Here is a 27745-nt window from a genome sequence, read left to right as displayed (position 1 = left end):
GGCTTAAACCGTGACATTTAAGGGAGTTAAGGACCAGCTGTCTTCAAAATGTGTGAATAAATACAAGAAGAGCGACGAGCTCTCGCGCAAAGCTGGCAGTCGTCAAGGCGTACTTATGTAAAGTATTCGTTTGACTGACAAGGACCGGTGTAAGCGATTACGCGGAGGTAACACTGAACATAACGCGAGTTAGCGTAAACGTAGCGGCAGCGGCGCCGGGACGTGACGCAGGAGCGAGCCCCGACCTACTTATGTCGTTGAAAAAATCAGCAGATGTTCAACTTTGAGGCGGGATATATCGAGCGGGGCAGAATGTGTTGTTCCGAATAGAAATAAACTTGTCACATATTTTGATTGTATCTAGAGCGAGCGGTTAGTCATAGCGGCTGATGCCAACGGCCCGGCGGAGTCGACCGCAGCAGCTATAAAGGCAAGGCAAGCGTTCCAGACCAAACTGATTCACAGGAGGCGCCGTCTGCAAAATGTCTCTACACTAATTATTTACGACCAATGTTTATTGTGACAACAAAAGAATCGACTTATCACGAGATCCCATTTAATTTCGTGTAAGATTAATAAAATCACGGCATAGCTGGAGGACGTAGGCGAATAAAAAGTTGCGGTAATTTTCTATAATTGCTTGGCAGAAATACTCCACATTATCATTGCAGCCTACGCTCACTACGAATAAACGCGAGCGCACGTGCTAACCGCTCACCCGCTGTTACATTTCAACAAATAGTTCTTTAAGGGTCCCCTTGAAATAGTACGAGCTCGTTACGTGAACAGAATTATTATTGTATCTTCAAAGGGGTTGTTTTATTAGCGTTACTTTGAGATGTCGCTACAATAAAAGAGTTAACAATGAGAATAAATTTAGAGCGGTCGTAATATTGGACAGCGTCCGAGCGTTGCCGCTAAAGCAGAACTTGTATTCGTATTGGTCATAAAGCACAGACGAGTGTTAGGCTCGAGCAATCCAGCACAAACATGATCTCCAATTATTCATAATTGTTACGAATCTCTGTCTGACTGGTACTGGTTACCTGAGTCGGCTATGGGCGAAATAACAGCCAAGAGAACGACGGGGGTCGACGTGGCCATACGCAGAGGTGGCTAGGATTAAACTAGCTCTTATAGTTAATTGTTTACATCTGCGGTGTACGCATCGCGCATCATAAAATAATTAGTGATTCATCGGACCGGGAGGCGGGCAGCGCAGGGCACGAGAGCTTTTGGCATTGCCTTTTGACAGCCGATTATTTCGCTGTCGGCGATCGTTAGTGGTGATTACTTTACGGTGGAGAGTTGGGCATTAGTAGTATTTATCACAGTTAGCTACATTGACGATTAGGATTCTAAAAAGGCAACAGAAAAAAATAAACGCAGTTTTGATATAGCGCATCAATAAGCAGTTTCAGTACAAAAACAATATTCAGATTCAATTACATTTACAGCACTACAAATATATATGCAACTGATAGGTGAAACTTGAATGATATAACTTGCTGAAAAGGATTGCGAGGGGAAAAGGAAAGGAAATTGCTGAATTACAAAAAAAGAAGGGCGGCGTAAATGCTTACAGTAAAATCATTTTCAGATTCTAATGGCGTTATCATAAACGTGTTTCAAATCTAACAAGCCGTTGATAATCGTTTGGCCCTATGCGTCATTATGGTAGTGTATTTATTAGAATGCGATAAAACTTTAACGAGGTTTCTTAAATTTTATGAACAAGGAGGTTAAACCATGTAAAAACAGCAACACTCTTAACTGTCCATAGGTGGACCTTATGCCTTTTGCAATAAGGTCCACCGATGGTCAGTTCACAGTGTGGGCGATGGTAGTAATGGTACCTAGATTTTTTTTTTACTATTTCACAAAATTGCAAAGATGACGATCCCGGCATGCTATGCTCTTAAATTAAACTCGGAATATTCAGAAAGGGTCTTGCTTAGACATTTTTTCTAATCTTAATAAAATTAAAAGGATTATATGTTCTACAAACCTCCTTACACAAATAGCATTACAACAGGGAATTACACATTCGGAATATACAGTGGGTCCTTAGCCATTGGACAAACCCTGAAATCCCACTTAGGGTTACTTCTCAGGAATGCTCTATAGATTTTTTTATTAGAATAAATGATAAAAAAAGTCAAACAAAAGTTATTTCCAATAACCGAAAACAAAAAGAAACATAGGTATTGTATTAATCATTGCCAGTGTTTTTGAAAAGGCCATGCCTGGATAAGCTAAGTGAATCTGCCCCCAGCGAGTTTTGGCTGGTATTTTTTTTTGATAATATGGCTTTATATTAGTAGCAAGTATGCAAAATATCAGTCCCCCAAATGTTATAGATTTTGGTAAAAAAAAAAGATCTTTCTTCAATATTTTATTTTCTAGCGAGACGATTTTGACGCGAGTTACATATATTGTGCATATAGTAAAGGAAATTATACGACATCAATTATAGGACACATTGCGATACAAAAAAAAAACAAAAAAAAACTTTTTTACGTCAACAACAAGTTTTTCACCAAAGCTAGCCTTTTTAATAAGCTACAAAATGAATGTATTTACTTAATTTTATCTGTGGTATAACAGGGAGTTTTTTTTTAAATTAATATATCACTATACGTTTTCTTTACCCGCTCGTTAAAACGAATCGATTAAAAACTTTTTAGAGAAACGTGTATGTTAATAATGAACACTGGCCACTTACAAAAATTAAAAAACTTTTTAAATAAAATTAAAAAGTATTAATGCCTTCGAGCGGGTATAGAAAATGTATAGTGATGTATTCAATTAAAATAAAAACCCTGTTATACCACAGATAAAATTACGTAAATACATTCATTTTGTAGCTTATTAAAGAGGCTAGCTTCGGTGAAAAACTTGGGAGGTGTCGCTGACGTAAAAGTACTTTAAAAAAAAGATTTTTTTTTTGTATCGCAATGTGTCCTATAATTGATGTCGTATAATTGCCTTTACTATATGCACAATATATGTGACGCTCGTGAAAATCGGCTCGCTAGAAAAAAAAATATTGAAGAAAGATATTTTTTTTTACCAAAATCTATAACATTCGGGGGGCTGATATTTTGCATACTTGGTACTAATATAAAGCCACATCACCAAATAAATTACAAGCAAAAACTCGCTGGGGGCAGATTCACTTAGCTTATCCAGGCATGGCCTTTGTTCGGAAATGTTCGGCAATGATCATATTAGGCAAAAGTCAAAATCATATTAGTGCCATCAATAAAAAAGAAGATGAAAAAGGTCGAAGAAGGTACAGGCTGCTCCAAAGTAAAAAATCGTAATTTGTTAATTTCTTCGTAACCGCTACACCAGTTATTATGATACTTTGTATACTGGTTCTAAATACCCTAATGCATATACATTCCGGCTTTGTCCAATAGGATCACACTGTAGTAGAAAAGAAAAGATGCATAAGCATTATTATCAATCGCATGTAGCCTGATAACTGCCGGGCCAACAAGTAGGGCTAAGATGGTTGGCTCTTTATCATTTGTCACCATGTCTGACACGTTCTAACAAGTATGTAAGCGCGAAAGTGACCGGCATATTGACAAGTGATAAAAATGGAACCATGCTGCCACCGCAGGCCAGTATAGCGACTGATAAGAACACGGTAAGTTCTCTAGGCTGAATTGTTATACATATAAATTTTGCACTGACTATTTCGCCTTAGCAAATCACACGCGTATCCACTCACCCCCTTATCTTGACTAGATTATATTCACTGACCTACATGCTGGGTTAAGTTCCCAGTTAAGTACCTACCAATAATAAGTATTATTAGAGTAGTAGTCTTTTGTGTCGTCGCATGTGTGTGTGTACGTAAGTGCTAGCATTACTTTATTTTAAAATACTTTGCAACTACCTGGGAGTTCCTGTAATTGGCTTTCTGCTTTAATTTTGTTGTTCTATTGCGAGTTTAAAGCTGTTGGTTCTCCTTAACATAAATAAGAGTAGGTACGGTCTAACACTTCACAAATTGATTAAAACGAGCGAATCGACTGCGAAATTGTCCTGAAGAACATTGTTCCGTATACGGAAAAGCTGAAAACGAGTATGTATATCTCGTCATACTGTTGGTATGGAGACCTAGTAAAAAGGGCTTCTCCCAAGACTTATTTTTTGCTATATTGTTGACCTTTAACAGTCACGTTCATCGCGTGATAAAGACAAAATAATTTAACCTCTTCTATCTATACCTGGACAGAATTCTCAGGATTTTGTTTTAAACTCATTCACTTCAATGTTTCGCATGGCGCTTATATACAGATAGGTATCGAAAGTAGTTGGGTAATTCCACGAGACTGTAACGTCAGTTACCAATTCTTCCGTGTGTTCTTACATTAACCAAGCAAATTTAAGTATCCAGATATCTACCTGTAGGGCTACGCCAGACATACAGACGCTTAAATTTGCTTAATTAATAAAAGAACACACGAATTACCCAGTTAAGGCCTAAGGTTTTACAAACATGGACTACTAAATATTTGTGGACAATCTTACAAACATCGACCTATTCCCAAACTAAGCAAAGCTTGTACGGTCAAGGAATTTAATTTCAGTACTATTTGGCCTTTTCACAGTAACAATAGTATGAGGTCCCTAGCGACTTTCCTATTGATTGTCACGGTAACAAGGTACGAAATAGTACTGACATTGAATCTACTCAAAATTGGATTTCACGTGTGTTATACTCAGCATAATTGTGGTATAATTTTGATTTGAAGTATAAGCAACACCTCAGATATTTTTTGAGCTAGGAACTATTCAACTATAAGATAAATAATATCAGAACTCTATCCGAAATCTTGGTTTTCACAAAAGGAGCGTTAGTGATATTGTGTAGTTCGTCATTGGATTTTAATACTTTTCGGAGGCGATTTTTCATTCTTAGTAATAATTTAAGTTCATTGGAAATCCGGACACCTAAAGCAGCTTTTGAAATATGATTCATTGAAGTGGTTTCTTGTTGAATTGCATTGTATTTGAATATCCTCCTCGACTTTTATGCCATTGTTTTTACGTATGTTTATTTACATGAGTTGCGTGTGTAACGAAATTATTCAAAAAAAAGTTCGCCAACGGAATACATTCGTAAGCCTATTATTTCAAATTCTATTCTAGTACTTTCATTACAAGTGTAAACTAAACCTAACATAGGTTTCAGGGTGTTATGTTGTGTTCCGTGTGTTATGATTTCCCGGGTGTTATGGTACAATTTTGACGTGAGCCTTACCCAAAACTGTAGTACTTAAAAACTATTACTTAGGTGCCTATATTTTTTTTTTCATATTTTCAAGGTACAAACGTGGAAGCAGGGAGTCTTACATGCAGGGTGTGTGTGTGTGTACCGTGTGACATCTTGGAGAATGACTTCAAGGACTACGGAGACATGTCTCCATTACAACTGTTTTGTACTTTAGGAAATGATTCTCATGTATTTTTCCGGATGTTACTATTTCTGAAGATTAAAATCCATGCATTTATACACATAGGAAAACACATTTAGTCACATTTGACAATGTCTTAAAAAGTTGGATAAACAGACCACAAAAAAATACTCACTCATGAAAACGTCAACAAACAATTCCAATTTATCCTGTTGCACTGTTATAGAAACCTGAACAGAACAGTCTGTTTTAGGCATCTCACTGGATTATAATTTATAATAACATCGGGATCTCCCTACTACACTGTTTATTGTCGCGAGCCGCGTGGCTGCACCAGAGTGCAGGCGTGCACTGAGACGCGAGACTGTGCGACGTCGCCCGGCCGTTCGAAACCTCCCCAATAACCTTAAATTAGATTAATTGTATCTGGCTGATTCATGCTTGCCGCGCATCGTACTGTGACACCAGAATAATGAGCTAGCTCAATACGAGTATAAAAACATTTGTTTTGTCGTTGGTCTCAATGAATTTTTCTATAAGTCATCCAGCATTTCGGTACCTTGTAACTGTCCAGAACTGACATTTAGATTTGCGAAACCATTCTGTTGTTGATTTGAAATTAATTCTTTGCCATACCATATCGTTACAGATTTAAAAAATAAAAACCACTCCGAGTTAGAATTTATTTTTACGGACCGTTCAATGGCAACCGGACCTAGTCTTTACTCATCTTCTTAATCATTCCCTCATGCCTGCAAATCGTGATCAATTATAAATGTCCCCATCCCCCTACATGTGACGAGAGCCATGCGGCCCTCTGCATGGAGATGCAGACGACTGTTACTAGGCTTCTTTCGAGCTCGAGTTCTGCTCAGAGCGCACAGTTACGCTACCTATTAAATTGCTACTTCATTTTGTCTAAGTTGACTGATTTGGTCTGTACTTGGGAGATACCTATTTCTAATCTAAAAAAGTTTCAAACGATAATCGGTAACGGGAATCGATGGATACTGGATAGCTCGCCGATCAAAGGCCGTTACTGTATAAAAATCAACACATTTGTTTATTTGATCAGCACATAACAGCCGATGCTCGTGCGTCGACGGCGCACATGAAAATATTACGACTTTTATTTACTTTAACCACATCGATGTCTGGATGAGTCAGAGGCAGCCGGGAAACTATGCGGGATGTTGCGCGAGGACGAATTACGCATGCGACAAAATTTCACTGAATTTCTTCTCAATGCTTTTCCTGCGTTAAAGCGAGGCGAAGCGGGAATATAGCCCATTCGAATTTAACTTTTCGTAGCATTTCATGGCCGCCTGAAAAAAAATACTGTTCAATTCGTGCAGACTAGCCGCTTTAAAGTAATTTTTATACACTCTTTCTTTGGAATGATCTCCCTCTTCCCTCAAGGCAAAGCACAGAGTAAATTATCTTTTAAAAACAAGTTACGTAAGCACCTGTCTAACACCCTTAAGGATAAATGATATGATATTACTTATATTTGGGTACATTATATAAAAGTAACTGGATTTGTGATTCTTTTTTTTCCATCTCGATGTTTACAATTCCTGCACCAACTACAAGTTTCTGTCCGACCCAATGGTTGACTAGTAGAAAATGCCTCAAGGCATTAATAGTCCGCCATTTGTGCCATTTTATATCGTGCAATAAAGCTTAAATAAATAAATAAAGCCCTAGTCTTGACAGTAGAACAAGATAACAAAAAATATAGGTATAGTACCTTCTGCCTGCGACTTAATCTGCGTCCGATGATGATAATGATAATTGATAAAAACTATCTTAATGTCCTCGGGCCTCTAACTATCTCCGTACATCATTTCATCTTAAGAGCCCGGTAACGATTTTAGAGCAAAAATTTTAAATTGATAGATTTAGTCGTTGGAATTGTACACCTTTTGTTACGTAATATCTAAATAACAAGTATTGGTTTCTATTAGTACGTTTTTTCATCTTGCCTTTTAATAATGGGGTCGCAAGCGTGCGTCCCCGGTAATGGTTTACGAGAAGAGATAGTTTTTAAAAATTCATCAAAAAATTATGGTAGTAAATTATACAAAATGATGTATAAGAACAGTTTCAGCAAATGTTGTAGATTGTTTAAGTATCCAAATTACGTTGAAATTGAGTCAATTTTCAGAGAAATTGTCACTTGCTTTGAAGTAATTTCTGGAGAAAATTGATTTCGTCTAACTTTCATTTACACTACTTCAAATTTATAATAACAAAAATGTAGTTTATTAAAGTTGAAGTACAGGATATGTGTAATACAAAATTACCATTTTTAGCAGTCCAAACTTTACGAAATTTACAAATAAGATCGACAAAATCACTGCTTTACGTGCGTTTACCTAAACGTCCATCAGAAAAAAAATCATTACTAATTAAGTGAGTCTGTTTTAAAAAATAAAGATTTATTATAATGAAAGATAACAAGACGTGCTAATAGAAATCAGTACTTGTTATTTTTAATAGTTAACAAAAGGTGTACAATTTCACGCGCTAAATCTATCAATTTGACATTTTTGCGACTAAAATCGATAACGGCCTCTTAATATGTTTAACGGTTTAAGCGTGAAGAGATAACAGCCAGAAATCCTTTCGCATTTATAATATTAGTATAGGGATTACGCACTTCAAAGTGAAGTCAACAACGCCAAATACGAAGATCGTGACCCTCAAATGTTTGAAAACAAATTGTGGTCAATGTTGTTTCGCCACAAACTGGATTTCAGCCAAACAATTCAAACAAGCTCGTAACATTTTTCCTTTGTTTGAACAATCAAACTTTTTAAGTGTAACTATAAATAGCCTTCAGTAAGCTTTAATTCTGTGCTAATTATTATTTATTCATTCATACATTTTTAACCCGCTAACTTGAGCAAAAGGGTGTTGAAATTAGAACTAAGTATGTGATACGCGCGTGTAGTTCTTATTTTAATGAAAAAATATCTTATCGGGTCTGACCGCTTATCCCTCGAATTTATATACTAAAAGCAACGCTCTTAATTGAACATCTAGGTGGATATTATCAAAGAGAATTTGATATAGAGGTGGATTGTTAAAGAAAATTTTGTAGCTACAGTAAATTTACTGACATCTTTCGACACATTATTAAAACTTTTAGAACGCCTTTTGACTTTTTATTCTTATTTTTTTCACTGATATCTGTTAAATATCAAAAGGTAGCGCCATCTATACGGGCATAACCCAAAGGTTATGGCGCTATCGCTCGAAACGATGCCGCCATACCTTTGGCCTATGATCTATGAGATGGCGCCACTTTTTGATATTTAGCAAATTTATCACATATCTGTGAAAGAATAAGGTTCAAAGTCAAATGGCGTTCTAAAAGTTTTAATAATGTGTCGAAAGATGGCAGTAAATTTACTGTGGCTGCAAAGTTTTCTTTAGACAATCCACCTCTATTTCAAATTCTCTTTGATATTATGTACGTATATTCAATAAGGTTTATGATTGTGAAATCGGCACCAGAGCAGAGTAGTACACACTCAACATCATGTCATGTAATGTCAGCGGGATTTTCAAATATTAGTCATCTTATTTCGTGCCGATAGCATATTCAACAGTCAACTACAAGTATGATCAAAAAGTATTTATATATCCTTAAATTTCGTGTAATTAAATCACATTCACTCACTTTATAACTACTTTTCTTTTAAAAACTTCAATTAAGTCAGGACCACCAGTTTGACACTGCCAAGTCAGTCGTAGTAAGGCTAATGTACGGTATTATACAGAAGGGAGTAAAAATCAGTGTCACATTAATAAAATAGGCACAATTGTTCATTTGTATGAACCTACTTTATTAGAACGTTATTTTATCACCAGCATTTAGTTCTCCGACAAGTTTGTACTCCAGCTATTACCCTTCAAACTTGGGCTACTTTTCATTGACACGCTAATTTTTGACTACCATCCAACGAGTAGGTTTGGTAAAACACACACAATTACAATTTTGTCAGTCCAATACACATGAATTAATAATATATGTAAGAAAGAGAAACGATCCAGCTCTTGTTTTAAGTAAGATTCAACCCATATAAGAAAGAAAAAAAAATAGGGATCAAAATCACTTTGAACAGGTCGCGTATTTTTTTGCATGTTTTTTATAACATTTTTCCGAATATTACATAGAATTTTGTTATGCAAATTACCTTAATAAAAACTATTGTAAGTAATTCAGCATTAAATAAGCTTTCAACCGGGATATGCACCTACCTATAGCTTTTTATCAGTTAAAATCTTTGTAACAGAACTTATGACCTGACTAAGTATGTAGTTACTGGATATTTATTTGGTTGACGGTACGAGGTCTGCACTTGTAAAGTAGTGCCAATATGTTGTTGTTTGTGTTTAAAAAAGTCACGTGTGCCGTATCAAACAGATGAATGTCATCTAAAACATTATTATTGGCATATTGTACAACGATATCCATAGGCCTGAAAATGCGCAATTTCCCTCAGAGATCTGTCTGCACGCCGCGGCGGAAGCGGCGGGTAAACAGAAGACGATCCGTCTAGCCATCTGCGACCGTCGATACTGACGCGACATGTGCTTTTATCATATGTTTGTGTTATGTGCACTGAAATAACAGAGGAAATTGTTTTCTGCGTTCAAATTTAACGCGAGAGTCGAAGAGGGTTATTGAGACTATTCTATTCTCATAAGCCAACATATTTGAGCGACTTATACCATAAATATTTTTTTTTTTAATTCAGTTACTTATTTGGAGTAGTTAAGTTTCATCTTCTTATATTCGCAAATTAAAAACATTAGTTCTTCTGCTCACAATTTCATACAGGTAAGTTGTAGCATATATTTCATAACCGCCGCGGCGGAGGGCGCAGAGGTTTTACTCAACTTTTTTTTTTAATTTTTTTTTTTTTTTTTTATTTTATGTTTAAGACATATATTAAGTTTTTCTGTGTTTCAGTGTTTATATCCAATATTTTTAAAAATGGCACTTGCATAGAGCACAACTCTTTCGAATGATATAAGAGCATAGTCTGAACAGCAATAAAGATAATAAAATTAAGTAGATATTCTAAAACGAGTTAAACATGAATTCTCAATGATTTTCGTTCTCCGGTTACATAAATATCCACGCCCAAAGACACGGCACTCAAATGTGACCGGCTCACATTTGATTAGCAACCGCAAGACACCGCGAACGCTTCCTGGACGCTCCTTTTAGTTTACCGAGAATAAAATAAGGAACCGCTGTTAACCCAGGTCTAACAATACTCGGGCGGCCATCGGTCGTTGGTCCCGAGCTTCCTAGAAGCTAAGCGGACACGGTCTAAAATAACTGCCTCTTCCGAGTGAGTCATGCAGCGAGCCACATCTGGACCGGTGCGTTGCTTTGCTTTTGTATGCATCTAGTGTTGAGATGCATGCGCGCGAGCGATGTTCGGACTGCGCCAAAAACGAGAAAAACCGGCAAGAATGTCGAGCCGTGCTCAGTGTAGGGTTTAGTGGTGAAAGATTGTATAGTTAAATAAAATAGTACCTGGGCGACCGAGCTTTGCTCGGTTATAACTATTTATTGTAATATGGTGGTGATAATCTTAACTAAATTTTTTTACTAAATTACACTTGTCTAAAACAATAAAAATTTAAAAATTATATATAAACTTTAAAATATAAAAAAAAAAGTTAGTCACCGGGCGAGATTCGAACCCGTAACACTCGTTTCTAGCCGTCCGCGTCTTAACCCGCTGGACCAGACGGACAGTTGCCGGCAACACGAAATTAGCGACCATATTCTGCGTCGAAAGAAAAATGGCATGAAAACTCGAAAACACGCGTTTTCCCAAATATAAGACTAATCTAGATCGATTGTATACCCCCAAAACCCCCATATACCAAATTTCAGCGAAATCATTAGAGCCGTTTCCGAGATCACAGAAATATATATATATACAAGAATTGCTCGTTTAAAGGTATATATAAAATATTAAAAAGAAGAATTATGTAAACCTTTACCTTTCACGTATATTAGAGAAGTTTTGAACATGGCTTTATTTGACTAGATTTTGGGCTAAGGACTTGGACACATTACTTTGAATGCAATCAAAATAAAAAGGTGCACAAAGACAATATATAACACTAACATATCTACGCGTGGACTGAAATACCCTGTCCCACGGACCAATTCAAATTGAACCTTATATCAATGTCAGAAAGACTGAAATGAATGGTCATATTCAATGCCTTTCTTGAATTGCAAATGAATTCAAATGTTTACCTAGTCTAGCCATAAATTCTGTGACACAGTAAATTATACATAACAACTATAAATTAATAGTTATTGAAACAAACTTCATATGTAGGTATATGAAATAGAAAAACTAATTACGAAATTAAAATGCGTAATGATTATTAGATTTTGTCATCTCTTGCTTTTAATATTTTCTATAACAAACTTTTTTATTTCGCCTTTGATCTATCTATGTTATTATATTTGGGTTTACAATATTTGTTTTTTCTCTGTAGACTTCTTAGTTTTGTACTTCTTTTGTTTACTTTTAGTTTTAGTAACATGGTGATATTCTTCAGTTAGTATGGCTAGTTTATGACGTTTAGTTTCGAATTATGTCATACTCAGGGCTTTTTCTATAATTAAACCTTTAATTATTTTATAAATATTGTCACATGTCGCTTTTTTAACCCTCATTGTCACATCTGCGCCCCAGTATGATCCCGAATTTGTGTTTTACATTTAACAGATATTTTATTTTTATATTGAAATTCTTGGGCAAAATTACTACTATTTCTATTTCATTCATTTTAAAATGTTTTATAATTATATCAATAGAATAATTTATTTAGCCGCACAGTTCATGAATTATGCGCCATATTTTTTTGAGTTATTAATTTATTTTTTTGGTTTCTTGTATAATATACCTATTTCTAATAAAGTTAATATATTATTTGTTTTGTTATGATACTTATTATATAAAAATCCGTTTTTAATTTTTTTACGCGCTTTTTCCTAAATTTTATACATTTTATCTATTATTTATACATTCTTAAAAATGTTTTATGTACCCATTTACATTTTGTTTTTATATTTTTACACCTTACCTTACTCTACATGAGAAACAGGTTAAATAATAGCTTTTTATAGGTTAAAATATGATTGGGCAAAATGTATTTCAAAATAGCAAAGCAACAAATAATTTAAAGCCACTTTGCTAATATGATTTTGTGAAATTCTGTTTCCGGGAGAATTTCAAATGATACCTACCTAAAGTATTTCAAGGACAAGACCGGCAAATACGAATTTCAAAGAATTGTAAATGTATAAAAAACAAAACTAAAAGTTATTGCAGACTTTCCTGTTTGTTCCAAAAAAGAAATCGTTTACCTATCAGACGGAATGGGAGATGGGAACCATCTATTACATTTTTATAGGGGCAGTGGCGCCATTATGGGTTTTCCCCGATATAATATATTTTTCATCACATTTGCTCGAAAAAGTTCTTATTTCATGCAGGTGTACTGAAGGACAAAGGCCTATTTTGTTCCCGCGGGAGTCATGGATTGTGAAAAAAAAAAAGCTATAACTCCCTGGGGAGATATAACTTTTTTTTTAATTATGTCACTTACAAACCAAGTAGCATAAATGAGTTTTACTTTTAAAATACTGACGTTTATAATTTAATATTTTTGTTTATGTTTAAAATTAAATAATTCGATTAACTTAACAGCCGTTTAATTTTTTTTACATAATTAATTATGAATCGTGGCTGAATTCCGAATAGGTCTGTGCTTTCGATGCTAACCTGACAAGAAATTACAAAATAGCGGACGAATGATTGATATGTCACCGTAATAAGAATTATTTCGTTTAAAATTCAGTTTTTTCTTCGCAAGTGTGATGAAAAACATTGTGTGTAGCTCCGGGGGTAAGAATATTGCAAACTCGGGTCTTTAATTCCCTCGTATCCAAAGTTTCACTTACCCCCCTCGTTGTACAATGTACTATTGTATTATTTAATAATGCTGGGCAAAGGTCAGGCACTGTTGTAATACGTTAATTATTAGTTCTAATATGGGGCTAGATCGATTTGTGTGAGATTGTACCTTAATATGTAATTATTTTTATCGAATTTAGTCTTTCCCGTGTAATAACAATAGTGTTTTGGGCATTTAGTAGGCATGCACGGAGTCGAAGCCAATACTTTCACCGATTCAATGGAATATAAGGGGTACGGGTACACCGAGCGGATGCTGTTTTTGTGTCCCGTGTCACGGGATTCCCCGTATCTTTATATTTTTATTGGAAATATTATAGTACATTGTGCAACGAGGGGGGTAAGTGAAATCTTGGAAGCGAGGTGGAGCCGCAGGCTGGAGGGAATTAAAGATCCGAGTTTGCAATATTCTTACACACAATGTTTTTCATCACACTTGCGAATAAAAAACTAATTGTTAAGCGGAATTATTCTTCAATACGGTGACATATGAAACATTCGTCCGCCATTTGTTGACAGGTTAGGTATCGAAGGCACAGACCTATTCGGCATTCAGCCACAATTGAAAATTAAAAATATTTTAAACGGCTATTAAATTAATCGAATTAAATATTTTTAAACATAAACAAACATATTAAATTATTAACGGCAGTATTTTTAAAGTAAAACTCATTTACGCTACTTGGTTAGTATTAATTAGTCACATAATTTAAAAAAGGTATAACTCCCTAGGAAGTTATAGCTTTTTTCACAATACGTAACTCCCGCGGGAACAATATAGGCCTTTGTCCTTCAGTACACCTGCATGAAATAAGAACTTTTTCGCGCAAGTGTAATGAAAAATGAATTACCAACGCGCTGTAAGTTTACTGTCAAATAACAATAAATAAATACAAAGTTTTTTTTTTTACTTATCAAATACCTACATGACTGACAACACGTAGATATATTTTCTTAAATCCTTCCAATTAGCAATCAAGATTATGTTATTCTATTCAGAAGTTGATTAATATTTTACAAGTAATAAAAACCTACACAGAAACAATAAAGATCCAACAGCAATAAAATGAATAGATTCTACATCCGTATTTGAGTTTTACGAGTAATAAATGTTTTGACATACCTCCAATGTAATTGTTTAGGAGAGGGTATGTCATAGTTAAAATAGGCGTACAGTCGACGACAAAAAATCCTTTGTAAGGGCAAAAAATTTAAACTTATCTTTGAAGTCGACTCGACTGTGCCTGTGCCTACTATGATAGCTTTTTTAAATTGTAGAATATTTTTCGCTTTTTCGGACTTTGTCTTTTATCAACATAACGAATATCAATAGGATTCAATGGACACAACTCTATACACAATGAAGTTCGGCTTATTTCTGAATACAACGGATACATCACTAATCAAAGGATACATACATAGAAAATTGCATCGTATGGCACCAGGCCGGCAACGCATCATTGCGCGTGAGTAACCGCTCCGAAATAGCCAAGTCCTTTGCAGGACCACAGTGACTCAGCTAGCGATCATTTGTCGTTCGCAGAACAGATAACTGATGTTCCTGTACAAGCTGCAACTTGACTGACTAATGGTACTCCTAATTACGTTGCAATAAGATTGACGAATGGTCAAGAATGGTATGTTACGGGTTACTACTAGCTAAATGGGTTCTGTTGATGAGTTCTGCCAGTGTATTTAAGTCTTTTTGATTTCGAGTAAACGTCTTGGTGATTTGTTTTTGTTGCATAGGCATTTTAATGATCGCAAGCCGTTGGAGTTTAGATTAAATTGCTTTGGACAGATTAAAGATTAAAAGGGTGTATGAGCCATTTAATTACAAACCTACAAATGCGTACTGCTGCATATTTTTTATTTAGATTTATATTTAATAATTAAGAATAATACAAAAACTGCTTAAAATTAAAGTTTAATGCCCGTCCAAAGTGGATAATGGGGTAATTTATTCTTCAGTAATATACACATCCTCTAGTTTTTTTTTATTTACTACAGGTATGGATACTATTGCTGCATGATGCTTTGTTTAGTGGAATAATGAATAAGGATTTGAGAACTACTATTATACTACAATAAATAATTATACACAAGGAAGGATGCAAAAAATATGCTTATTTTTTACCAGTAGCATTTTGTGCTCATGATATTTAGTTCAGGTATGCAAATCTTAAATCATAACTGGTACTCGTAAAAACCTGTGTATACATAGCGATTCCCAGAAATTTCAGACAACCCATCTGACTGAATCTATCTTAAACTAGTAGGGATTATGCATGTTGGTTAATCTTAAGCTTATGAGACTTTTTATATCTAATATAGGCAAGAACTGCAGAAATATCAAGATGAGTCATTGCTGTACGAAATACCAGTTTCCTATATCTTTTAGAAATGTAACTCTGCTCTATATAAACATCTCGAATAGGTCCCGTGCCAAGCTTGTTTGTTTACGAAGTTTTTTCTGCTGCCGCGGAAGGGTAAACAGAGGGCTCTTAGCGAATATTACGAAACTGGATTCACTAGTTTACCAGAAAAACGAAATTTCACCCAAACCAAGCGCGGACAAGTAGGTACATTAGTAGTTAATTGTACAGTTGTTCCTGGCGAATGCAACTCGACTATTAACATTAAATATCTTACAGGGTCAAATAGAAACATTGTTAATCCTAATTAATTGGAGACAGCAGACGAGACGCACAGGGTGCGGAGAGAAGAACAAAGGATTCCAAAAACTTTGCCTTTTACGGATACGGATATCATATCGTTATAATTATAACGTATTTAAACAACCGAAGAAAGCAACAGCTATCGACATATACAGCTTGTAAATTCAATATGGGCAATAAATTAAACTAAATATATAATTTCTCTCGCTCGCACTGTCAAAAAATTATCAGATGTCTTGTAGAGCCAAGTTTCTAACTCTATAAGCCATAACTTCACAAACTCAACACCTTAGTTAAAATGTGGCTAGGCCGTTTCGTTGCTACAAGAAGTATTCCCTTGGAGCGGTAGGCTATTGGCTCCAAATTCATAAATGGCATATGCCACTTGAAGAGGTATAATAAAAAATAATGAATAGTGAATAAAATGTTCACCTTACGCCCATGTGACGGTAGCGAAATGAGTAGAGTTAGAAACTTGGCTCTACAAGAGATCTGATAACTTTTCGACAGTGCAAGCCTTATGGTTTCGTCTTGGCAACATTTTACATGAAAAAGGGATTTCACTTGTTTTTTTTTACGTTGCATACTATCTTCTATAACCTAATTTAAAGGGTTGGGGGTGATTTTCTTGACTGAAATACGTATCTGGGGGCATATTTAATACAATCTCCTTTTTTATTCCCATCCCCATACAAACTTCAGCCCCTTTTCCCCCTAACGCACTTTGCCTCCCTCTTTTCGCCCTTACGGGGTGATTTTGGGGTCGAAAACTATCCTTCCCCGCAACAAAAACTATCTACATACCAAATTTCAACAAAATCAGTTCAGCAATTATTGATTCCCCATACAAAATTCTACTCCCTTAAGGGCAAAAAATTTCAAGTTTTTGTTTTTTTCTGTTGTTTATGTATTAATACAATCCTACATACCAATTTCACCGTCCTACGACTTCAGGAAGTACCCTAAGGGTTTTGATGATCATCAGTGAGTGAGTCAGTGACGAAATCGGGGTTTTTAGGGTTCCGTAGACAAATGGCAAAAAACGGAACCCTTATAGATTCGTCATGTCCGTCTGTCTGTCCGATTCTGTCACAGCCACTTTTTTCCGAAACTATAAAAGCTATACTGTTCAAACTTGGTAAGTAGATGTATTCTATGAACCGCATTATGATGTTTACACAAAAATAGAAAAAAAAACAATAAATTTTGGGGGTTCCCCATACTTAGAACTGAAACTCAAAAAATCTTTTTTCATCAAACCCATACGTGTGGGGTATCTATGGATAGGTCTTTAAAAATGATATTTAGGTTTCTAATATCATTTTTTTCTAAACTGAATAGTTTGCGCGAGAGACACTTCCAAAGTGGTAAAAAGTGTGTCCCCCCCCCCCCGTAACTTCTAAAATAACAGAATGAAAAATCTAAAAAAAATATATGACATACATTGCCATGCAAACTTCCACCGAAAATTGGTTCGAACGAGATTTAGTAAGTAGTTTTTTTAATACGTCATAAATGGTATGGAACCCTTCATGGGCGAGTCCGACTCGCACTTGGCCGCTTTTTTTTTAGATATGATATGAATAAAATCTTAAGTATGGGAGCTACGCAATTGTTCTTTTTTAATGCTTAATAAGACACTTCCACTATTGACATTATATCCCGAGAATTTTGTTTATCTGATATAATCCAAACCCAAGTTGAGGGTTCAAAAAAACGACGAAGGGCCTCGAGAAAAGGTAGGTAGTGCCCTTGCGCTTCGCTTTGCTCGTCTTAGTCAGATGACATTACGAGATACAAGCTTTTTATAGTAACTGCCACGCGTTGACAGTTACTTTTAAAAGCTCGTAACTTGTGTGTTGCTTTACATTGCGAGCCGAGTTATTTTGTTTGGTTAATATTTTCATTATATTTCTAAGCACAATTTATCTCAATATGCTTCTTAGGACCTATGATAACCACCGTTTAAATATTCGGTCGTATTGGATTTACACACTGTATAAGAATAGTACCGCGCCCAGTGCGACTCGCATGTCCTTTTATTGGTATATATTTTAAGAAACGAAAGGGTAAAAAAAGTTTTTTGAGGTTGATAATCACACGAGCAGTGCCAAATTTACTAGCGATTAACTGAGTTTTGGATGTCAACTGACGATTTCGGATGTGGTATTTGCAGATGACAACTGAAGGGAGCAGATTGTAATCCGCTGCCCTGACATATGTGACAACATTTCACGGATCAGCGAGTTATCTGGATTTATAAATGAAAAGCAGGATTACGAGTCATCGAAATTATATTTTTGTAATATAAAAATTAAGAAGATTAAAAATGAAGAGTACCTAATACTTTTTGTTCCTAACATAGTAGCGACATCCGAAGAAATGAAGAATATACAATATACTGCAAAAATTTAAACTATTAATTTTGTCTTTAACCTTTTGACCGCCAGAGACATCATATGACGCGCGCAGCTACAGTTCACGATTACGCGCCGCGTACGATAGGCGTGGCGTTCAAAGGGTTAACTTAACCGGACAGAAATACGAATAAGCAAGCAAACTTGCATAAAAATTTGTATAAGCGAATTATGTGTTATATTTTGAATGCATAGTTTTAGCATACATCTCCACTTTGCATTCGAGACTTAGCCCAATAATGAATAAATTAAAAACATCACTAAAATATATAAATTAGATATTGCGGAAAGCAACCAAATTGAATTCATTCTTGTATTTGTAGCTTGTAATAGCATTATGTTCTATTAATACGTAAAACGGCGACTAGCACCATCTAGCGCATTATCCTCGCACTTTTTTCTTACATGACGAAACGTCTCGTCCGACGAAATGTATGGATGAAGTAAATATCAAAGGCACTAAGATGGTGATCATCACTCTTTTTACTGACGGATATGGGAACAAGAATAATTTACAGTTTTTTACAGGACAAATGTATGTCAGCGGTGTTGTAATGATTATTATCCGACTTTCGTGTGTGCTTATAATGCACTTTTATGTTTATTATTTCTGACAGTATCAATAAAAGTTTCTATGAGAACTTGACAAGCCTGCTATTATACTATTACGCTTTTTTTTGCTATTAAAATCATAAAAACTGTTGACAACTGTTTTCTTTGCCACTGTTGGGTAAAGGCCACGATCACCAAAACATCCGACAGTGTGCCTATTCCGGCCCGTTATTGTAGGTGTCTAGTGTCGAGGCCGTCCCGTCTGTCTAGCAGGCTTTGCCCCATGCCCATTTTGCACCGTCTATTTGGCTACACAGATCACGGACAAAGCTATCAGCATGCAAGCTTGGCAAATGTGATCGACCTAATCCAATTTGATCCTAGTGGTTTTCTCGATAAATTGAGAACTTATACAGCGGAAAGAAAACACAATCGTCCAATTAAGTTTTAGTATGATAAAGTTGAGAAAATTTACCATAGAAAAACTACGATTTTAAATTTCCCCAGTGGCCCATAATTCTGTGGCTTTCAAAGTCAATGACAAAAACTTACCCATAGTGATGAATTTATCGAATCCGGCCATGTTCTTGACTCCGACGTAATCGTACAACGCTTGGTCATCTTGGTTGAGCTCCCACGCGTTCTGAAAATAAGCACTCAGCTTATAACAAAAACAAGGTCGCCTTAAACTATATGTTATTTTACGAGAAGTAAAGCTGATTCGGTAAGCATTTAAAATAGTATATTCTAATGTTGTATATCTAGGTGATAAAGATAAATCAGTATGTGACATATGACGTAGTGTCTTACAAAATGTTTCAGAAAATTTGATGTACCCAAATTAATCATAAGACTTACTCGTACAGGTTGGTTTGAGTTGAGGAAGAAACAGATCATTTTAATTTATCCTATCTATTATGATTTTTCGACATCCGTTTAATTTCCCGCCTTCTCAAACGATATCTCAAATTCTACGTAAAATTAATTTTTCGCTTGTATTATAACTTAGATATACTTTGTATTATCTAATATTTCTAAGAATCGTTTTTCGCAATTTCATACGTTGTATATGGTATTGAGAATGATTTAAATTAAAATAAATTTTCATTTATTAAGAATAGCTTTTAGGTACTACTAATTCGGAAGAAAAATAAACACCCCAATATTTGACACCCTAACTCCAACACCTAATTGACATGATGTTAGTCAGTTCCTTTGGTATGAATAAGATTGAAGGTGTCAACAATAAGTGAGTGTCGAGCATTAGGACATTACTTATACAAAATATTAAGCATTACTCACAGGATCTACTTCAATCTGTAAAGGTGTATATCTCGCGTCCGCCGGCAATCTCTGTACATTTCCATTGTACATCTTGTTATTGTTACATTTCCACTCGTTCATTGGCGTCATTGGACTATTTCCTGCGCTTAATCTGTCACAAAAGTTCTGATTGTAGTCCTCCCGTACTGAATTACTTGTATTACTGGCCAAAGGACTCCTTGCAGGGGATAACTTATCGCTCTGACTGTTCCAATATTGCTCTATGTCTATATGCCTAGGGTTCATATTACCGATGTTATAATTGACTATAGGAGAGATTCCTCTAGGCGATGAACTCTCACTGAAAATATTAGGACTCCTTATAACTCTTAATGTATCTTGAGGCGTGCTTCCTTCGCTTATAGGGCCTCTGCCCGGCACTGGGGAGCTTGAAGTAGTCTGTATGACAGGGGACCTGTCCAATTCCGGCTTTCGGAATTGCTGTGGGATGTTAACGGGGCCTATCCGGTTGTGTATGTCTGGTTCTTCTCTAGCTAAGGCTGATGTTTTTGGTTGTGCTTCGGCAGCCATTATGTGTTGGAGTTTTGATACTTGTGTTTCGACGAAGCTTCGGGGCCTAGGGGAGGTGGGAGGTTTGTTCCGGAGAGGTACTGGGTTGGACTGGGTTTCAACAGGGTAGTTTGTGGGGGTGTTGGAGAGATCTTCGCGGTCGAGGCTATCCATGGTGTCGTTGTACGTGATCATGTATTCCTCGTCTATGCTTTCAGAGTCATCGTCCTCGCAATCGTCGTAGTTGATGGGAGTGTCCGCGCCGGGGAAGAATTCGCACAACGCCGCCATTATTTCTACAACCTGGAATATGATATTGTTAAAAACGATTTTAAGTTATGGTAATTAGGATTGATTTACGAGAATCATACGATATATATCATTAACAATCAAATAATATTTAAAATAACAGACAAAATAAAGGAAAAGATGGACATACATTACTAGTTTCGTCGTAATATACCAAATGTAAAGGGCTTTAAACAATGTCACTATAAATAAATATTTGGGGACAATCTTACACAGATTGACCTAGCCCCAAATTAAACAAGGCTTGTACTATGGATACTAGGCGACGATATACATATGTGTATATTGATGGAAAACCCTCTGTACTCAATAAATGAGTTCATGGAATTGACATTTCGATTCAGAAATTGTTTTATTCTTATTGTTTTTTTTTACATTGTTTTCTTTATCACACAGATGATCCTTATTGGGAGATACAATTTCAATGTTTTTTTTTATATTGTTGTTTGTTGACGATTCTTATTGGGAGATATTATTTGTGTTATTTTCGGTGGGTCCCAAGATACAGGCTCAGCCTGGTCCCAAGATACAGGCTCAGCCTAGTTTGGGACACACAGGACAGCATTTGTGCAACTTTTACTTTGTATTATTTTATGATAATAAATTATTCTTATTCTTATTTTATTAATTTATCGTTTTTATTTTTATTATTCTTGTATTTTCGTAAGTTTTGACATTGTAAAATTATAATTTGGATTTTGTAAGTATTTACATAGTTACTGTTATTCTAATTGTATTGACAATCCTTATAGGAACTATAATTTTATTTCATTAGAATTGTTATTATTTTCATTTTTATTTTATTTTGACTATCACGATAGAAATTCTTATATTTTTAACATCAATGCAAATTTATTATGTAATTGTCTTTCATGAAATAAATACTCTAATCTATAGATAATACTTATATACATAGAAAATGTCCATTACACAAGAACAAAAATCTGTGTTCATCATACAAATAAATGCCCTTACCGGGATTCGAACCTGGGACCACGGGCCTCATAGGCAGGGTCACTACCCACTAAGCCAGACCGGCCGGTTAAGATTATGTATACATAATCTTTATATGTGGCAGTATTTGATAAAATATTCGTGTTGAATCTCTTTCCTTAAGACGAAATTGGAGGTCCCTTTGGATATTTACATTATTGAAAATATTTTGGTACGATTTTTTTATATCAACCACAGCTATGCCCATACGTTTGATTTTTTTTCGAATTCTGTCATTATAGGAGTTCGGAGCATTTAAACATTTGTATGAAGTCTGTTTTTTGCTCCTATTTTTGGATGCATAGCTGAATGTGCAAGTCGCAAAATGTGCAGGTTACGTAGAATGAGCAAATCGCAAAATGTGCAGATCTCACAACGAGCAGACCGCAAAATGTGCAGATCTCATAATGGGTAGATCGCAAAATTTGCAGATCTCATAATAGGCAGATCGCAAAATGTGCAGATCTCATAATGGGCAGATCGCAAAATGACACGATCGCAAAATGTGCAGATCACACAATGGGCACATCGCAAAATGTGCGAGCAGATCTTATTATCCATACAAAAACCTAACGTCACTCTTGCACCCATACACTTATTAGAACGGGACGGCCGTCTTATGCCGGGATGGCAGGTGAAAAATTCATGACCATAATAGCCCTGCAGGTCACAAAATGTGCAGATTTTGAAATGAGCACATTCAGCACAATGTAAATACGGCAAGTTTTCCTCCTTCAACCCTGTGAAATGAAAATGGACCTTAGCGTGTTTTAATAGAGTGCACTTATGAACATTTTTGACAGTTGCTCTTCCTCCGTATGTAAAAACTTCATATTTGAAAGTAGTACTAACAATCCGAACTACACGTGCCCGCCAAGAACCGTTTCCTCTAGGAAAAGGTTAAAGTCCAGGTTAAGTTCACGTCCGGATCTGCGGGTATCGGCTCCGCTCTCAAAAAGTGAAACGTAGGGGCATAGCTATGGTTAATATGCATCAAATTATGTAGTAATTATTTTTCATAATGTGAATATCCAGAGAGAAAAACGGGAACTATGTTTGTAAGGAGAAGCGGCTGTCTCCTTTCCTCTTAACCCCTCTACAAAGGGGTTAATTACATTGAATGCGTAAAATCTAAGACAATTTCGTGCTTCGAACTTGACAAGTAAACGAGATGGCGCTGTATAGCTCTATACATTTTGCAGCTACTCTGTCAAAACTTGACGTTTGACCGCATAACATATGGCACAGTACAGCGCCATCTGATTTGGATGTCAAAATAAGGAGCACGCTTTTTTCTTGGACTTTACCTCTCTATTACAATCAATTCACTTTGCCCTCTAGTACCGTGGAGGCGATATCGCGTCAGTAGATAAGTTCCTACGGACGCAACATCCTATTTCCTACCAAATTGTATGAAGAATCAAAAACACCTGGAAATTAGGGATTTTCTATGTTGTCTATGCAGGCATAGTCCCAGGGGACTCGAAGGTTTAATACACGTATCGCAAACTAAACTGATGCAGTAACATTTACACAAATTTTAAATTACAGCCAGAAAATGTTAAGGACAGCTCACCTTCGCCATACTGGGTCTTTCCGCTGGTTTCTTGTGCCAACACTGTGTCATTAGTTGCTCAATGGGTTCGGGACATCCCTGTATTAGATTTGGCCTTTGCCCTGAAATCACATTAGAAAAAAATTAGAATTCTCAAACAAAATGTCAAAATATGATCAAATTATAACTCTAGTCAATTTATTTAATTTTGAGTGTATTGTCCTGACGACTCCATTGGTAGTACGCAAAGTAACTCAACTTAAGTACCTACCCAAGCTACGCCATACTAGGAAAATGTATAGATATATTAGGGCTCCAACTGTACTTGATCATATGATATTTGTTTTGATGCCAACTACTATTCTATTACGAGCGAAAATCATGCTAATGTTTAATCTCAGTGTAGGTCTTTTATTTTAGCGTCACAATACACAAATTTACGCGAGACAAATTCTAATGCGAAAAACCAAAACCAAGATTTCTTTATCTGCTTTTCTATCGCACGAATATGCAACATAACAAAATATGAACATGACACATAACAAAAAAAAATATTTTCATTTTTCGCATTTAGGCCTCAGGCTTACCTATTCTAGATGTATTTTATTGATTTGCCGTCTTCTACGATACCAATGCGGTTGTGTTAGCTTGGTTACAAATATGTTTTGAAAAAATTATCTATTTTTTAACCATTTTCATTTATAAAAACGAAAATGTGTTTTAGTAGGATTTAAAGTCAAGTCAAGCATGAAATTATAAACAACCAACTAGTTTAGTTTCTGTCTTAAACATCACCATAATATGAGACAAAACATTACCTAAATGTACTGCCCACATAATTTGAAATGCTGAACCACCTTCTTCAAAAGGCTTTCTTCTAGACAACACCTCCCATAGAATAATACCCCACGAGAAGACATCACATTTTTCTGTGTAGTTTGATCCCTCAAATACCTAAAACAGAAGCAAACAATATTGTTAATATTCAGGCATTTTACAAATTTAAAAGTGGAAAAATTTACTGTCTTGGGTTAGACTCACAGACGTTTCTGCTTGATACAATATTAATTTGGCATTTTACATAGCAATAATTTAGCCTTTTCTGTTATTTGCCTCACTATCCCTCGAATAACAAGAGCAATAAAGAAATTTTTTATTAAATAAGTACATACGGTAGAAAAGTTCGCGTTATGTCAAAATATCCTTAATAATTGGTACTTAAATCATCTGCAAGGATATTACGGTATACCTTTAATTTTTGAAAAAAAAAATCCGTTTTGCTTGTACGCTCCATACATTTGCTTAGAACAAAAATTCACTACGCGTGAGTTATTGGTTCGATCAAACTCAAATTCATTTTTTGTAGTCAAAATAACGAGTTTAACCGTATTAAAATAAAATCAAAAAATTAAAAAAATATATCGATTTTATAAATAAAAAAGTGCACCCTGTAGGAAAATTCTAATTATGTGGAAAATTCAAGAATAATTGGTTTTAAAACCATCTGTCAGGATATTACGGTAAACTTTTTATTTTCGGAGAAATCTCGATTTTTCTGATACGCGCCATACAAAGATTTTGAAAAAAAAATATAATTAATTATTTTTCCAACCAAATTAGCTAAGATTCATTTTGGGACATAATAAAATTCAACAAAAGCTATTCCAATAAAAAAAAATTCCAATACAAGACTTTGGTTTCTATTTCTATGGAGGCCGATTTTCAGTGCGACGTGTGGCATCAGAGTATGGTTACTTTAGAAAAATCGTATCTGACTCAAGTGTTACAATTTTTTCTGCTCACGTCTTATGATTCATCCTGTATAATTATTTAACTTATACCTATCAATTATACATTTTGTCATCTAGTACCCACAAACAAGCCTTATTGAGCTTAGAGTAGAATGTAGTCTTAGAGTTGTGAGATTTGTGTATGATTACTATATAATATTTACTTATTTATTTATTTATATTCATTTTAATTTGAAGCTATAACAACATATTTATCCAAACATACATTTCACATTTCTCTTTCCTTATAAAAGTAACAGCCATACAATGTGATAAGATAACATACCAAGAAGTGAATTGCTGGCATAATTAAATAAATTACTAATAAACAAACCCCTCCTGAGTAAAGAATGCTTATGACAAGTACATATAACAACTTGGTATAGGCTAAGTGTAAATTCATTACAATGCCTTGGAACAGGGGTATCCAAACCCCTTTACCTAGTTGAGAGCTGTATAGAAAGATATTGTCACTACATATGCATTCCATACATAGTGACCACATTTTTCTTTCAAGTGACAGATCAAGATATAAGTTTTTTTAAAGTAGTGACAATATAGCCTCTAAAATAATGCAGTCAGCTGGTATCTCATCTGTTACTAGAGTGAGAGGACTTGCCTTGCTAACTACATTAATGCTACTCACAGGTACTCACTATAAGTTCTTTCCAAGAGACCCTTCAATGAAAAGACTGCCTGTTGTCTACTTTATCTTTCAATTCAGTGGGAATTTTGTACTATTTATTTATTAATTAATGTGTGCCAGAAAGAGTTTTAGGCTAATGCTTCTAGTAATATAAATGTGAACCATTACATGTCAATGACTCAATCATGGAATAACAGCTGAACAGATTTGGGTGAATAAATAAATGTAAGTAAAAGAGAATCATAGTCTCCGTTTAACCCTTTGAACATCATTGTGAACCTTGTTAACATGCGCAAAGTTTGATATTGGGCTGTAGCCTTGTGTATCATTTGATGTCTCTGGCAGTCAACGGGTTAACAATTTATATACAGCTCAAGTACAGAACAGAGTATAAAAGTAAAATAATACACTTACTTCAGGAGCCATCCACGCTGCACTGCCTTTATTATTGGTCATGTATGTAGCTTTATCAGCAGCAGTGCCAAAGTCACAAATCTTCAAGCACTGCCCACCACCTACCAGCAGCAGGTTGGGGGGCTTTAAATCTCTGTGTATTAAAGGCTTGGGCTTCATTGAGTGGAGATATGCAACACCCTGGAATTAAAATAGGACTTTATCAGCATTTGTTGTAATGATTATAATATATGGATTTCAATGCTTGCAGGACATTTAAAATAAGCTCATTTACAGCAGTATACTATCTGCCGTAGCATTTTAAATATGATCAGCAACAAACAAGCTATAATGGTCAATATTTACCTCTGCACACTGCCGAGCCCAACTCATAGCATGAGCAGCAGTGTATTTAGGCTTCGGGCGGTTGTGTAGGACGTTATAAAGGGAGCCCCCCTCAGCATATTCCATCACCAGACATACATTTGTGCCCTGTGTACACGCCCCATACAGCCGCACGATGTTCGGGTGCGACACACGCGACAACTGTCGCACTTCTATCGCGAACTCACGTTTCTCAGCTTCTGAGTTGATATGCTTCACAGCCACGAATGTGTTCCGCCATAGACCCTTCCACACAACACCGAACGCCCCCTTTCCCACGACCTGTTGACAAACCAATTATATCACGTCACTGTTAATAACAACAACAATAAATACATATGTTTGTTTAGACATATTTACCTGTAACTCTTCTATCTCACTGTAATTTATCTCTTCGACAAATGTTAACGTCTGCTGTACGACAGGCGAATCTTGCGGATTAGAAGCCATGAGTACACTAAATATCACATTATCAAGTTGACTAGTTCTTACAAATATTACTAATTTAAAAGACTTATTTAAAATTACTTATCATTAGGTAAAAATGGTTGGTTATATCAATTTTCTCAGTATTGTTTGGCAGAGAATAGCAACTGCGACAGGGCCGCCATATTTGAAACTGAAGAAGAAATGTCACATAAATAGTGTTGTTCTCAATCGTTTATACAGAATACCGATTTTTTGCTAGAACGCTCGATTAAATTGTAATAGTACATTACGATACAAGTGC

The 27745-nt window shown here is 35.5% G+C and overlaps 1 protein-coding gene across 1 annotated transcript in view; it reads right to left on the bottom strand.

Moving 5' to 3' along the window:
• LOC133526536 (mitogen-activated protein kinase kinase kinase 7) overlaps positions 1-27640 on the bottom strand; it is a 41374-nt gene extending 13734 nt beyond the window's left edge. The window contains exons 1-7 of the mRNA XM_061863213.1: positions 27376-27640; positions 26998-27297; positions 26653-26832; positions 24621-24756; positions 23824-23924; positions 20415-21248; positions 19665-19755 (exon numbers count right to left, since the gene is read on the bottom strand). Coding sequence (XP_061719197.1) covers positions 19665-19755; positions 20415-21248; positions 23824-23924; positions 24621-24756; positions 26653-26832; positions 26998-27297; positions 27376-27465 — 1732 coding nt within the window. The 5' untranslated portion in view covers positions 27466-27640. The remainder of the gene's footprint in view (positions 1-19664; positions 19756-20414; positions 21249-23823; positions 23925-24620; positions 24757-26652; positions 26833-26997; positions 27298-27375) is intronic.
• Between the last annotated feature and the right edge of the window lie 105 nt (positions 27641-27745).

This window comes from Cydia pomonella, chromosome 16 (genome assembly GCF_033807575.1).
Source record: "Cydia pomonella isolate Wapato2018A chromosome 16, ilCydPomo1, whole genome shotgun sequence".
In the NCBI taxonomy this organism is placed as follows: domain Eukaryota; kingdom Metazoa; phylum Arthropoda; class Insecta; order Lepidoptera; family Tortricidae; genus Cydia; species Cydia pomonella.
The sequence above is the reverse complement of the archived record's forward strand: the minus strand, read 5'-3'. Positions and strand labels throughout refer to the sequence as shown.